At 44.1% G+C, this 13,758-nt stretch overlaps 1 protein-coding gene across 14 annotated transcripts in view; it reads left to right on the top strand.

Moving 5' to 3' along the window:
* EBF1 (EBF transcription factor 1) overlaps positions 1-13,758 on the top strand; it is a 320,070-nt gene that overhangs the window by 199,446 nt on the left and 106,866 nt on the right. For 7 of the 14 annotated variants that reach the window (XM_065410169.1, XM_065410174.1, XM_065410172.1 and 4 more), the window contains 2 exons: positions 1,951-2,032; positions 11,980-12,097. In XM_065410169.1, coding sequence (XP_065266241.1) covers positions 1,951-2,032; positions 11,980-12,097 — 200 coding nt within the window. Of the gene's footprint in view, positions 1-1,950; positions 2,033-11,979; positions 12,122-13,758 lie in introns of all 14 variants that reach the window. The other 7 variants (XM_065410173.1, XM_065410170.1, XM_065410166.1 and 4 more) reach the window with 1 other exon arrangement.

Genomic DNA, 13,758 nt, shown 5'->3' with positions numbered 1-13,758 from the left:
AAACCCCTGGGGCAGAGCAGACTTTTCCCTAAAGAATAAGCAGTTCTGAGAGACTTTGCCACATAAGGGCCTGTTTGAGGCTCCAGGCACCAGTTGACAGGGACGTCTTTGCCTCCCAACAGATGGCCAGGATTTTTATTTCAGCCAGCAATCTCTCGCAGAGGGGTGGTCTCGCTATTCTGCCAGCATTCCGCATGACAGGGCCAGCTTAGGGCAAGAGGGATCTGATGTCCGTGCCCTTCATAGCTCACGAGCTAAATGATGGGCTGTTGACAGGAAAGCCATCATCTGAAGTGTAAGATCCTGAACTCTCCCTGCATTTCGTTTTTCTTTGGCGGAATTAATGCCCTATTTGCTTGTCTCTCAAAATCCATTCTGGCACGAGTACAAACCTTCGACTGGTGGCAAGCAGTTGTCTGGATTCAAGATGCCGGGCTTTGTGCTGACAGCTCCTTCTACACAATCGGAGTCAGGCTGTCACAGCTGGCCATTAGAGGCTTAAAAAGACACACACACGACAAATAGCACCAACTTTGGGTTATTGAATATCCGGACCTACTTGATGAGAAAATGCAATGGCTTATACCCCTCTTTAATTGAGCGTAAACAAACAGCGCCCTTGCCATCCGCCGTTGAAAGTGTCTTATGGCTCCTTATGGTTTTATATCGGTTGGTCTCTTTGGGTTCCTTGAATGAGAGTAGCCCCTTGAAGTTTAAATTTGTCACCACGGCCATTGTCTAATATGATTTTTATAGCGTGAAGGAGCTGGCACAACAGACAAACAGGCCTCTTTAGGATGCAGTTCCGCAGGGGAGCAGCATCACAGAACACCAACCAGCAAAATGGAGCTGTGAAATGTTTCCATGCAACGAGCCCAGTTTTGCCCTTCTTGATTTCGGCATATGCAAATTATGCCACTTAGTGGCCACGGTGGGTTCTCACCGGGGATCAGGACGGATGCTTGAAAAAAATTAACTTTCTGATTTTAAGTAAAACAATAACAAACAATCATCCCCTGATGCCTCATTATAAGTGGAGACAGGGTAAATTAGCCTCTGCCTGGTTAATCAACAGCTATTGCAGATATAATCATGCTCTGTCTGGTTGTGCCTGGTTTTAAAGCTTGGTGCAGGATTTAATTTTACACAGTTCTCTTTAGTAGAGCCCTGGCTATAGTTTGTTTTGGACAAAAGGCTGATAAACCCTGGCTCATGAGGAGGGAGCCAGGAATATGAGACCCACTATTATTCATCGACTTGTCTTTATGGGTTTACGGTCCATTGGTGCATAACAGTGAAGAAAATATTTTCAGTAAAATGTTTGCTTTTTGGGGGCTTGTAAAATGCAGTGTCTCTTCTTAAAGCTACATATAGGTCTGGGCAGTCATTTCATTTCTTCCATGAGATCAGCCTTTTAATCAAGACTTCCCCTCACCCCCCAGTGTTTTGTTCATTCATTTATGCAAATTGTCACGAACCAGCTTTAATTTTGTTGACAAATTTGGTTTAATTGTTGGATCAAGATTCAGATTGTGCGGAACGCTTTAAAATTTTTGCATCAAATTGAGGTTTACACGCTACACATGAACTTGTGAGATGAAACCTCTTATATGCAAAGACGTTTTCTTGGCCAGCATTCTTCTGTTTTCTCTTTGCTGTACTGAAACTGTCTCTTTAACTTCCTGATTGCTGTGGAAGACAGCATGATTCCGTGACGCGAGCCATTTAAAGTGACATGGGGACCAATTCTGCAAACCTGTATGGCTGTGACAAAGCAAAGTCCTTCAGCACGTGTCATTTTTAGCACATGCTGAAGTGCTTTGCTGGTTGGAGGCCATGTGAGAAGTCCTTGTGTGAGTAAGGATTCATTGGATCAGACTCAGGAAAGGGCATGGTGCTACAAGCTGCGTGCATCTGAGAGGCTAATGGCAGTGTCTCTTTTCTCTACAGGTTCTTCTTGAAATTTTTTCTCAAATGTAACCAAAATTGCCTAAAAAATGCCGGAAACCCCCGGGACATGCGGAGATTCCAGGTCAGTATGTCATGCTTCCTCCTTTAAAAATAATCAACTGATGGGGTAGAAATAATTTGACCCAAACTAAGCTGGGAATTAACTGGAAGATGCTGAAATTTACTATACTGATCTCCATTTTTCGGATTCCCAATGATAGCAGAAATTAGCAGGAAATTCTTGGATTTTCATGCTCTGGGCAAGAGAAGACTTGAAGATGATGCCATCCCCATAGGAAGTAAAACTGTGAAGGGAAGAAACAGAAGTGACCTTGTATTGTTTCTCTGTTGAATCATATGGTTGCTTCTCTCTAGGGTATCCTGCTCTGCCTTAAGACCCAACTGTGCCTTCATGTAAAGATTTTAAGTGAGCAAACAATATTTATTAGTGGGGGAAATCTTGTCACCAAAACAGATTTATGGTTATGCTGAAAATCTAAACAAGCTCCCCTTGGGGAGTCATTTGCTGCAGTTTGAAAGTTTATTTTTTATTTTTTGAAAGATTGCATTCATTTTATACTGGCCCAGTCCTCACTAAGGCTACATCCTCACTACGGGGGGGGGGAGGGGGATCGATTTAAGATACGCAAATTCAGCTACGCGAATAGTGTAGCTGAATTCGACGTATCGGAGCCGACTTACCCCACTGTGAGGACGGCGGCAAATCGACCTCCGCGGCTCCCCCGTCGACGGCGCTTACTCCTACCTCCGCTGGTGGAGTAGAAGCGTCGATTCGGGGATCGATTGTCGCGTCCCGACGAGACGCGATAATTCGATCCCCGAGAGATCGATTTCTACCCGCCGATTCAGGCGGGTAGTGTAGACCTGCCCTCAGGCAAAACTCCCAGTGTCTGTTCTTCACTAGGGTGTTTTTGGCAAATACTTCCCTACCATTGTAAGCTCCCACCCGTGGAAACATAGGCTGGGCTCGTGGGGTGAACAGAGCTCCAGCTAGCCACCAATATTTTTCCATTGTGTTGTTTAACCATGCTCAGTACCAGTCTAAAAGATACGTAAGCTCCTTCCTTTTCAGTTTAAACCAATTTTTACCAAAAAATTCCTGGGTTATACAAAAAGTCTTATTCATTTTTTTCTGATTTTCACCCTACTTTTATATCATTCAAATGTATAAAATTAACTTGTTTTATTGGGAAAATACAATACACTGCATGAGATCGATGTATTACGATAACACATTAGTCTGTGTGTATATGCAAAGCTGCCTGTTGAAGTAAGGCTCTATGTTTATTGTGTGTATCTTCTAGACTAATAAACAGGCAGGCAGGCAAGCTCTGAAGTGCGTGCGCATCTGAATGTACTGATGAATCTCATGCCTGCCACGTATACATCTCAAGCTGCTCGCAGATAACTGTTTAAAGATTTGACACAGTAAAATGGGAAGAAAACCAAAATCTGTACCAGAATATGTTTCAGAACACAAGGAAGTATTTGAAAGTTTAAAAAAAAAAAAAAACCAGGAGGAAAAAAAAAAAAAAGAAATTAATGGAGATATCCCATCTCCTAGAACTGGAAGGGACCTTGAAAGGTCATCGAGTCCAGCCCCCTGCCTTCACTAGCAGGACCAAGTACTGATTTTGCCCCGAATAGGATGAAGTTGAGTGTATGTGCTACAAATGGTGTGGCCCAATTATTAAATGTAAATATTTATAGCTTAATAGTTCTAAGTGTACAACAGTAAACTGTTTATTCAAATGAAAAGTTTTATTTGGGGATTAGAGAGATATTGTTTTCTTAAACTCAGAGGTGGCATTGTGTTTTGAGTTCTGTTTTAGTTCTGCAGCAACCCACATTGATGAATGGAAATCAAAGCATTAATCTGCTGAATACTCCCCCGCGCGCGCGCGCCCCCCCATCTTTCCGTCCTCCAAAATAAACCCCAGTATTTACCCAGAAAAATTATTAATAGTTTTTTGCACTGATTTTCACCTGTTTTTGTTGTTGTGGCTTGTGGTAATAAACACTGATAAATTCCCGGGAAAAAATAAATAAAATAAAAACTAAAAACGACGGGCCATAAGGATATGAAATTAAAAACGTCACTGGCCATGGGAGCATTGTCTATACGAGACCTCCCAATGCTGGAGCCAGCCGGGTGTTGGCAATGGTGGGAAATGTGTGCCCAAAGGACCCCCCCGTGTCATCGTTCAGAGGGTGTTTTGCCTACAAGGGTCGGTAAGGTGGAGAAATGACCCTCCCTCGTTGGGGGCAATGCAGGAGTTTAGTGAAGGCAAGCTCCATGAGGCTTCTTACGCAGGACTGTCCTCAGGGGTTGGGGTTAATCTTCACCCAGAAGCAGCGAGGGGTTTGTCCCGCAATCCATGGGGGTCAGAGAAGGGTAGTTGAGGCTGGAAGTGGGCCAAGGACCATCTGTGCAGAAGCCCAGCATCTGTGAAGCAGTTTAGGGTGCTCTGAGTCCCCTTCCAGCCACCGCAGCACTTAGTTGTAAGTGGTACACATTGTATGAGTGATTATAATACTCAATGCCTCTTTCTTTTACTGTATGCACACTAACAGGTTAATCCCTGTAGTTCCCCACAAGGTAGGTGAGTATAATTTATTCCTGTGCAGCTGGGATACAGGAAGGGAAGTGACTTGGCCGAGGTCATGCACCCGGTCAGTGTCAGAACTGGGATTAGAATGCCAGGAGTCCCTGACGTCCAGCTGCACGCGCCTTCCTCTATACCGTGCTGCCACTGGGAGCTATTCCCACTTATTAAAATATATATTCTCCTCGAAGAGGAAAAGTATTCTCCGAGGGTGCTCTCGCCAGTAGGGCAATCTAGCATGAACAGCCAGGTCTGGGGCCTGTCAAAGCACACGGTTCGTGATATGTACGCACGGGCAGTTTCGTACTCCCCCAAGATACGGGCTGATTTTCATATGGTAATGCCTTTGCATGTTCCCTCAGAACAGCAACCAGGAGCCTGTGTAGGTGAGCAGGTAGGGCATAAGAAAGGTGGTTGATCTCTTCACTTGTAAAGACATTCTGTCATGCAAACCCAGCTTCACAGCAGTTGAGCTTTCAGTGTGTAAACAGAGACTGCTTAATTACACAGGTCATGTCAATTAGCGTGACCTTAGCATTTTCAAGAAATTAATCACTTTCAGCAGAGCAAAGCACGGCTCATACATTCATACAGTGAGCTATTAAAGCTTGTAGAAACCCATTAAATGCCAGTGCTTTTTTTTTTTCTTTTGCAATAGCTGGGTTTTCTTCTTGAACTTGTTGCTCTCGCATTAGACCAACAAACTTCTTACACTAAAGCGGCTGGTCACTGTGGAGGGTAGAAGACACAGGCTTCATTTTTCACTTCTAGGGGAGAAAAGTATCAAGCAAAACCACCGCGTGGTCGTACAGAGCACCCACCTTTGGCTCACGGGCATAAACATGCTGGGTGAAATCCTGGCCCCCTTGGGTATGTCTGCACTGCAGCTGGTAGCCAGCCTGGGGAGATAGAGGCATTCGCACTAGCACACTGTGTGGCCATTGCGGCTCTGGCTAGCCCCTGAGCTGACCCAGGGGTTAGGTGGGCTTGAGAGACTGAGCTGCTGCCTGAACTGTAATGTCTACACAGCTATTTGTACTATGCTACCCACTCCGGGAGACTCGCTCCCAGCTGCAGTGTAAACCTCCCTTTGAAGTCAATTGACTTCAGTGGGGCTAGGATCTCACCCACTAACTTGAAAGGCTTGGGTCAGAGTGAGGAGATCAAGGCAATTTCATGTCCTTTTTTTTTTTTTTAATTATTGGAGATATGCTATCTCCTAGAACTGGAAGGGACCTTGAAAGGTCATGGAGTCCAGCCCCCTGCCTTCACTAGCAGGACCAAGTACTGATTTTGCCCCAGATCCCTAAGTGGTCCCCTCAAGGACTGAACTCACAACCCTGGATTTAGCAGGCCAATGTTCAAATCACTGAGCTATCCCTCCTCCTGTTCATAGCTGGATAGCCGGCGTTTCTGGGAGGGGCCAGATGGTCTCATGTGGCTCTGTTTGCGTGGCTCTCCGCCTTTCCACACAGAAGTGAGGGAGTTTCGTTCACACAACATAACTCCTCCTTCCTTACTTCATGCCATACTTTTTTCCACCTTGATCCTGGTATCATCTGGGAACTGGTTCATCTTTGGGGCTGATCTCCATTGTCTGCCTGGAAAAGGCCCCAAGCCCAAGGAGTCATTGGGGATTGCTGGAATGCAGCCATGCTCTGGCCCTGTCTTGTGTTGGGGAACAGGAGGTGGTGGTGGCAAAGTACAGGCCCAGGTACACCAGGCTAATGCCACCTGAGGATGAACTTCGCAGAGTTTCCTTCCTCTTTCTCTCCCTCCCCGGTGGGCTTCACTGTGGAAGGGTCAACTGGAGCCTATCTCATTTAGTCACAAAATGGCTAACGAGTGAAGGGAAGGGGGCGGAGGGTATGCTGGTTTTGGGGAGCTGAGTGTGGAGCCCGAGTCTGCTGACCCAGGCCAGCCGCGGCCAGGCCTAGCGTGTGTAGACGTACCCTAAGTGCTGCTGCAATACAGGTAGTAATTCGATGGCATTATGGGGGCGGGGTGAACAGCTTGCTGTGAAGGTGGGGGCAGGGGGAGAGGATGGAGAGTGATGGGAGCGACTGAGACGCAGCTCGGGGAGGGCATCCTGGCTGTTCTTACGGCATTTCCTTGGTGGCTGGCACCTGGTGCCATGTACTTCCTGCCACCCTCGGTGGCCGGTGCCCTGTTTTCTCCCTCTTACCCCCTCGGTGGCTGGCACCTGTGTGCTGTCACCCCCTCCCGTCCTCCCCCTACCCCCCCGGCTCTAGGCCTCACCCCAGCCTGGCAACTGGCACACATGCTCCTGCCCCTCCCCTGGGCTGAGTGTCTCCACAGGGACCCAGGGTGGCTGGATTGGGCTGGGCTGAGGAGTCACATAAGTGACCGCCTCTCCCGGCCGGCTGGAGGCATATACTGTGTGACTCCTGTGTGGTCCCCATACGCTGGCCGCGTAACAGAAGCCTGGGAGAAGAGAGCTAATCCTACCTGCTGCTGCAGCTCCCCCACCCCTGCTTTGGGTTCTGCTCCCTCCTGCCCCCCCCTGCATGGGGATGGGATATAGCTGGGTCCCCCTCTTGCCTCTACATCAGCTATATCCACTCCCCTCAATATTCCCATTGTGGGGGCAGTAGCCCCCACTACCCTCTTGGTCTGCTGCCCCATGGTGGTTCTCTGCCCTAAAAAAACCACACAGAACTAAAACACTTTTTGTCTACTTGTGTAATTAATAAACCCCAGGCAACCTGGGTATTTATAATAAAACTGCACGCACGCTGACACGTGTCGGGTTTCAATAGGGAGGAAACTTTTGTGGCTGAGTCAGAGCATAAACCCCCCAAACATGCATTTATTATGGAAACCCAGAAAGTCACTAAAGCATTACCGCACTGTCTGATGGGCTTAGCACAACCTCCACCTCTTGCAAACTTGTCTTAATGGGATGCTGCCACTCATGTTTGAATGGTAGCCACTTGTGTCCTGCTGCAAATCTGCATAAGAGACAAAAATGATGCTTCACGAATCCCAGATAATGGAGTTAGGACATGCAAGGTTCTCTCCCCAGAGGGATAAGGAGGAGGGGGAGTTTGGAAAACAGCAGTGTGAGCTCTGACCCCAATTCAGCAAGGTATTTAAGCATGTGCCTAACTTCAGGCATGTGAGTAATCTCCCTGAATGCATTGCACATACCTGCTTAACTTTAGGCACAGTCTTAAGTATCTTGTTGAATCAAGGTCTATTTGAGTTACCTGAATGACGGAAACAGACTGCACAAAGCAGTCTCCAACTGGTGATGAAAATAAGGATGTTTCCCATCCCTTTTTGTCATGACATGCATTAGGAAGCTGGAGCAGTGAGATATACCATCAGATTAGTGAATCCCAAAGCCAAAGGCCTAAAGCAAATGGCAGCAAGAGACATCTCAAGCCTGGAAATTATCGTCATTGAATTTTTGCAGCCTTTGCCATGAGGTGTCTGGGGTATAAACCAAAATATCAGGGCACTGCCAGGAAAACGGAGAAAATTGAAAACACCAGGAACACGTTCTGTATTAATCAGTTAGCAAAGCTTAATGGGCTGTGGCTAAAAACGAGGAGTCATGCGATGCTTAATTTTGATATATTAGGTGATGCACCATAACAAATCAACAGGCCCAGGACTAAACCCGGATAAATAGTTTGATCTCCAACATTCTTATTTCAGAAGGTTTTTTAACTGACCTCCCAAAAACATTCACAACTGAGCTATTTAACAGCAGGCAGAATACTTTGCAGAGTCATTATATAATATAGCGGGAATGATACTGGTGGCTGGCTGAATAAAGTTGTAAAAGGATGTGGGGGAGGACTCTTCCCCCAGTTTCCCCCAGTGTTGATACAGGATTTAGATTAAAAGTCTACGACGGGTTGAAGCTAAAGCTCAAAATCATTTTCCGTGTTTGCCTGACCCAAATTAAAAATGTGTTTTGTTGACAAAATTTGGAAAGGTTGGAGATTTGGCAGGCCTGGTTGTCCCCATGTTTACATTAATATGTCAGCACCTCATTAATCATTTATTAAACTGTAGTGTTTCTTTTCCCTCCTGCTAAAGCCTCTGTTCTGCGGATGTCTCACTGTCCACTCCACATCTAGTTTGATTTCCCCCCCACCCCACACACAATTTTACGATTTCTCCACGATTAGTTTTAGCATGTGCTTTAACTTAAATACATCCTGATAATTTCAAAATCAAAATGAGACAAGTGTTGTATTTTGGATTAAAAATCAAAGTGTACCTTATAAGCCTATATGTGCCCTGAAAAAGTCCCAGTATATCACTGCAGTGCATAAGAAAATACACAGTCTATTTTTTCTCTGTACATAGTCATGGCATTAATATTTAGCTAATGCGTGTGTGCTAAATCCTTTTTACATTCCTAGCAAAACAGAGTGCTTACGTTAATAAAATTGTATATTTTAAGAAATAAGCAGAGCGTGTGTGCTGCTTTTTACAGGTGCACTATGAATAATCATTTTTTTTAGACAGACACCCAGAATAACCACTTTTTTCTGCATTTCCTGACACTGGAAACAGATTCTCATGGTGATTCCTTTTATAGTTTCTTCTGCTAACGACTCCAAAGAACCACTCCAATGTGGTCTCTGTGCAGTAAATCAAACTCCCTGGTCAAGAGGTAGGTAGGAAGGTACAGTTCAGTAAATCAAAACGTGTCACATCAACAGGTTCCAAAACCTGAGGGAAAAATATTACAAAGGCCTGATCCCGTAACTGACCTTGTTGGATCTACTGTTATGAACAGAGTTACTCCCATGTTAGGAGTTCTTGTGTGAGAGAGGTTACTTACGTGTGCAAGTCTTTGCAGGTTTGGGCCCTACGCTAGTATTATTTTTAATTTAGGAAGACTTTTAATTCTGGATCCTGGAAACGCTCACATGCTTAACTTTAAGCATTTGCTTAACCTAATTGACTTCAATGGGACTACACACATGCTTTAGAGGAAGCACATGCATAAGTATTTGCAGGATTGGGGCCAAGTTGTGGGGGAAATATTTCAAGCTTTTGATGTTCTAGGAAATTCAAATTCTTCTGCTGCTATGATCATTATTATTATTAATTTATTTTATTTATGATACTTCTACATCAGCCTAAATGTGCCTGGCACTTTACTGACTAACACAGAAGACTGGTGTAGACGTCAATGGCGTTATGACAAGTGACGTCAGCTGAGGATTTGCCCAAAAATCCTTGTCCCAAAGAATTTGCAATGGTTGCAATATCATTTGTGCCCTTGCAAACTATGTGCCACTCACTGTAGGGTCACATTTTAGTGGAAACAGAAAAAACTTGCTTCTGCCCCCCAGGTGCGGAAAGGATAAATTCCATTTGAAATCCTTGTGGAATTTTACATTTTGGCATGTTTTTCTCCACTAGTTTGAATTCAAAAGAATTTACCTACAATATTTGGTGCTGTCTTTTTTTTTTTTTCAAATTACTGTCTGTAAGAGCTGTTGAATTCTTCATTCTGTATTTTAATAATATGTATTTTTAAAAAAATCCATTGCAGAATGGTGTTCTGATGGACTAGATCAGAAATCCTGAAATGCAAACTGTTCTGTTGTGTTCCCCCTTTTAAAGACAAAGGCTTCCTGGCTTGGCTAAAGATGGTTTAGCCACTTGACTGGCTTTGTATTTTTAAGTGTTTAATAGGTGGTGAGAAATAGGTAGAATGGCAAAGTTTTTAGTTTATTTTCTTTATCCAATTCAAGTGATGACATTGAATTGTTGTAAGTGATCCTTCAAGTGTCCCCATCCGAGCAACGCTGAGAGGTAGCCGCTTCCGGGGAGCTGTTGAAGCAATGTTTGCCAATCCTTGTAAAGCATTTCACCTCTTCAGAGGCTAAAGCCTCTCAAAACCAAGAACAATTAAAGCAAGAGCGACTGGGGAATTCAGCAAAATAAATCAGAAATCCTCTGCCCTGGCTCTGGAGGCTCGCCTCATTATAAGAGCAGATCTATTAGCCCCCTTGCCATTGTCTTTCATTTCTCAAGTGAGGTGATTCTAATTAAATTAATCTGCATGTCAATCTATCGGTGATCAATCAAGAGGGCTGAGGTCCCCCTGTGCGGCAGTGTGCTTGCGGCTGACAGGGGCTGATAATGGAGGAAGAAATAAACTGTCGAGCAAAGTTAATTAGTCAACATAATAGGTGGATTAAACGGAGCCGCTGATTGCTGTTTCACATGTCGAAGCATGAGGTGGGAGCTGAAACTGCAATTAACAGACAATTATTATATTTGGTTGTAAGAGGTCGCATGAATAAACATATCTCGGTGGGTTTCAGTTTTTAATCCCTTTCCCTGTTTAATATAAGGAGAAGTGTAGGTCATTTCTTCTTATTGTTTTAGTCAAAGTTCTCTACGGCAACGTGTGCTCTTGGAAAACTGGCAGTCTACCCAGGGCCCTGTCTTCAACTGGAATCAAACCCTGAAATGCTGAACTTCATTAGTGTAGGACATAGGGGTCAGAGCGGGGAACGGGGTAAGAGAAGCAGTGTGTGGTCCTGGAATTATGGTGGGGATCTGAGTGACCTGGGTTCTGTTCCCAGCCAGCTGTATGACCTTGGGCAAGTCACTTTCCCTATTTATGCCTCAGTTTCCCCTCCCACACTTTGTGTCTTACCTATCCAGATTGGAAACTCCTTTGGGCAGGATCCATCTCAGATTGTGTCTGTATAGTGTCTAGGACAGTGGATCCTGATCTTGGTTGGGATCCCTAGACATGAGCATAACGCAGATGGCAATCAGGGTGACTAGGTCTGTCTTTCTCTGAAGTGGAGACTGTCCCCAGACACACTGAAATGCAGCTCAGAGCGGGAGAATTTGGGATAAGTCCAGATATCCCTGGTGACTGTGGCTAAAAAAAAGAGGAGATTGGGGCAGGGAGAGAAAGAGAACGCTGCTCTCGTCTCAACTTCACAAAAAGTGTTTTTGTTTTCTTTTATTTTGAATCGATTCTCATTTGCAATGTCAACAGCGCTATCTACTTCAGCACAGAAACTGAAGGATAATTTAGGGTGAAACACAGCCGCCCTTGTATTTGCGGGGGGGGGGGGGGGGAAGAAACCCTTAATAAAGATCTTCTTGTTAAAATGATGGTTAACAGCGTACCTTCTGCCATACAGCTACAAACTCTGCAATTTGACTTAAAGCTGCATCAAAAGGTTTCTCTGCCAAAGACTCACTCATCAATAGCGTCTCTTGTTAGATTTGTACAGCATAAGCACCAGTTATTATGCGAAATAGCTATGAAATTTTCTGCAGCTCCCAGCTGTTATTTATTTAACTGAGTTTATTACAATCTGTGCTCTTTTTTTTTTTTAATATATCAAAACGTTGATCCGTTTTGCTCTTGTGCTTGCAGGTTGTGGTGTCGACAACAGTCAACGTGGACGGCCATGTGTTGGCGGTGTCGGACAATATGTTTGTACACAACAACTCCAAGCACGGGCGGAGGGCTCGACGGCTTGATCCCTCGGAAGGTACGCCTTCTTATCTGGAACATGGTAGGCATATCATTTTCGTTGGTTGACATTGCTACTTTAAATGTGGATTTATTTGGTTTCTCTCTCATTTTTCATTTCAAATTGTCCTGCAGTCGTCGAAACAAACTTCCGAGCCAAATTTTTAAGAGATCAGTCTCCAAAAACTGGGTTTGGATTTTCAAAGCAGCAGAGAACTGGAGTTTTCAGTGGTGGGGTGGGGAACCTGAGAAAATTCTCATGAAAAATCTGCCCTTTGCTTTACTGAAAAATGTCTACATTTTTGGGATCACCTCCACTCAGCACCCAAAATTGGGGTCAGGTGTTCAAAATGGCGCAGCTCCCCCTGGCATGTAAAAGATGTGGGTAGAGTTTCAAAAGCACTTGGCACCCACAATTGGGACCAGATTTCTGGTAGCTGCTGGGTGCTGAGCTCTGTAGAAAATCTGGCTACTACATTAAGTTTTTTTACATGACAGTTAAGCTGCTTTGAAAATCTGGACCTAATTAATGTTTTGTTTTTGCTTTGTCCTCTAAATTGGTGACTGCTTCTAAAAATGAAACAAAACAAAACAAAAAGCATAAGGGAATTCCCCCCGGCCCCTTGGGAGAATTGTCCCTTGTCTTTTGAAGTAGGTTATAATCCTGATCACATTAGGCACTGGCTCCCATTGACAGTCGTGGGTGTGGAATGCACCCAGCCCCTTGCACTGGTTTGTGCCATAAGTGTGTGCCATGGATTGCATGGGTAATTGGTTATATTCTGCCAAATAGTTAGAAGAAACCAGATAAAATTTGTCTCAAGGAAAGTGAATGCCACTTGGAAAAATGTAAACTGCATACAGTAATACAAATAATAATAATGGGAGAATATATCATTTTCCACCACTCGATGAATTGCTGTTGAAAAAGAGTTCTATTCTACTCATTCTTTTGGGCTCCGATCCTGCAAAAATTTAGTCATCTGCTTAACTTTATGCACGTGTGTAGCCATGTTGAAGTCAATGGGACTGCTTGCGTGAGTAAAGTTGAAGGTATGGATAAGTGGTTGCAGGATTGGGGTTGTAGTTCGCACTTACTAACCTAAAATTCTTAGCTCAGCAGCGTTTCTCATTATATAAACATAACTTACATCTGTATTTATTTAACTCTAACTTTTTATGTAGGTCATGAGCCATTTTCAGCTGTGCTTCATCCTATAGAATTTTTTTTCATCCCTGCCAACAACCTAATCTAATAAACAAACCACTGTCATAATGTTTGCTCGATTTTTGTATGGAATGTGCAAACTGCTTTTATTAATTAGCAAGAGGCAGAGCCTTACAAAGGACACGTCACTCTATTCAACCTTGCAATCTTTTTAACATAAACTCTTGTCTTTCAAAACCTGCTTATTTTTTGGCTTTGTTAGAACTAAGCTAGATACACTTTTTTTTCCAGTGAGGACCTTTGAATGCCTACCTGTGATTAAGTTTATACTTTTTTCCCCTCATACTTATAATTATTCTTGTCTTCACACATACTGTAATGCTACCTCCTTGTCATGTATCTACCACTCCCACTCGCTAAGTTGCTCTGTGTGCAAAAAGAAGAAAATAATAAAATTATACCTATATTTTCAGGTAACCCTCAGGTCCAGTGGTTGCCATTAAATGTCAACA

This window comes from Emys orbicularis, chromosome 8, assembly GCF_028017835.1.
Source record: "Emys orbicularis isolate rEmyOrb1 chromosome 8, rEmyOrb1.hap1, whole genome shotgun sequence".
NCBI classification, from domain to species: domain Eukaryota; kingdom Metazoa; phylum Chordata; order Testudines; family Emydidae; genus Emys; species Emys orbicularis.
This window is presented reverse-complemented; position numbering and strand designations above follow the sequence as displayed.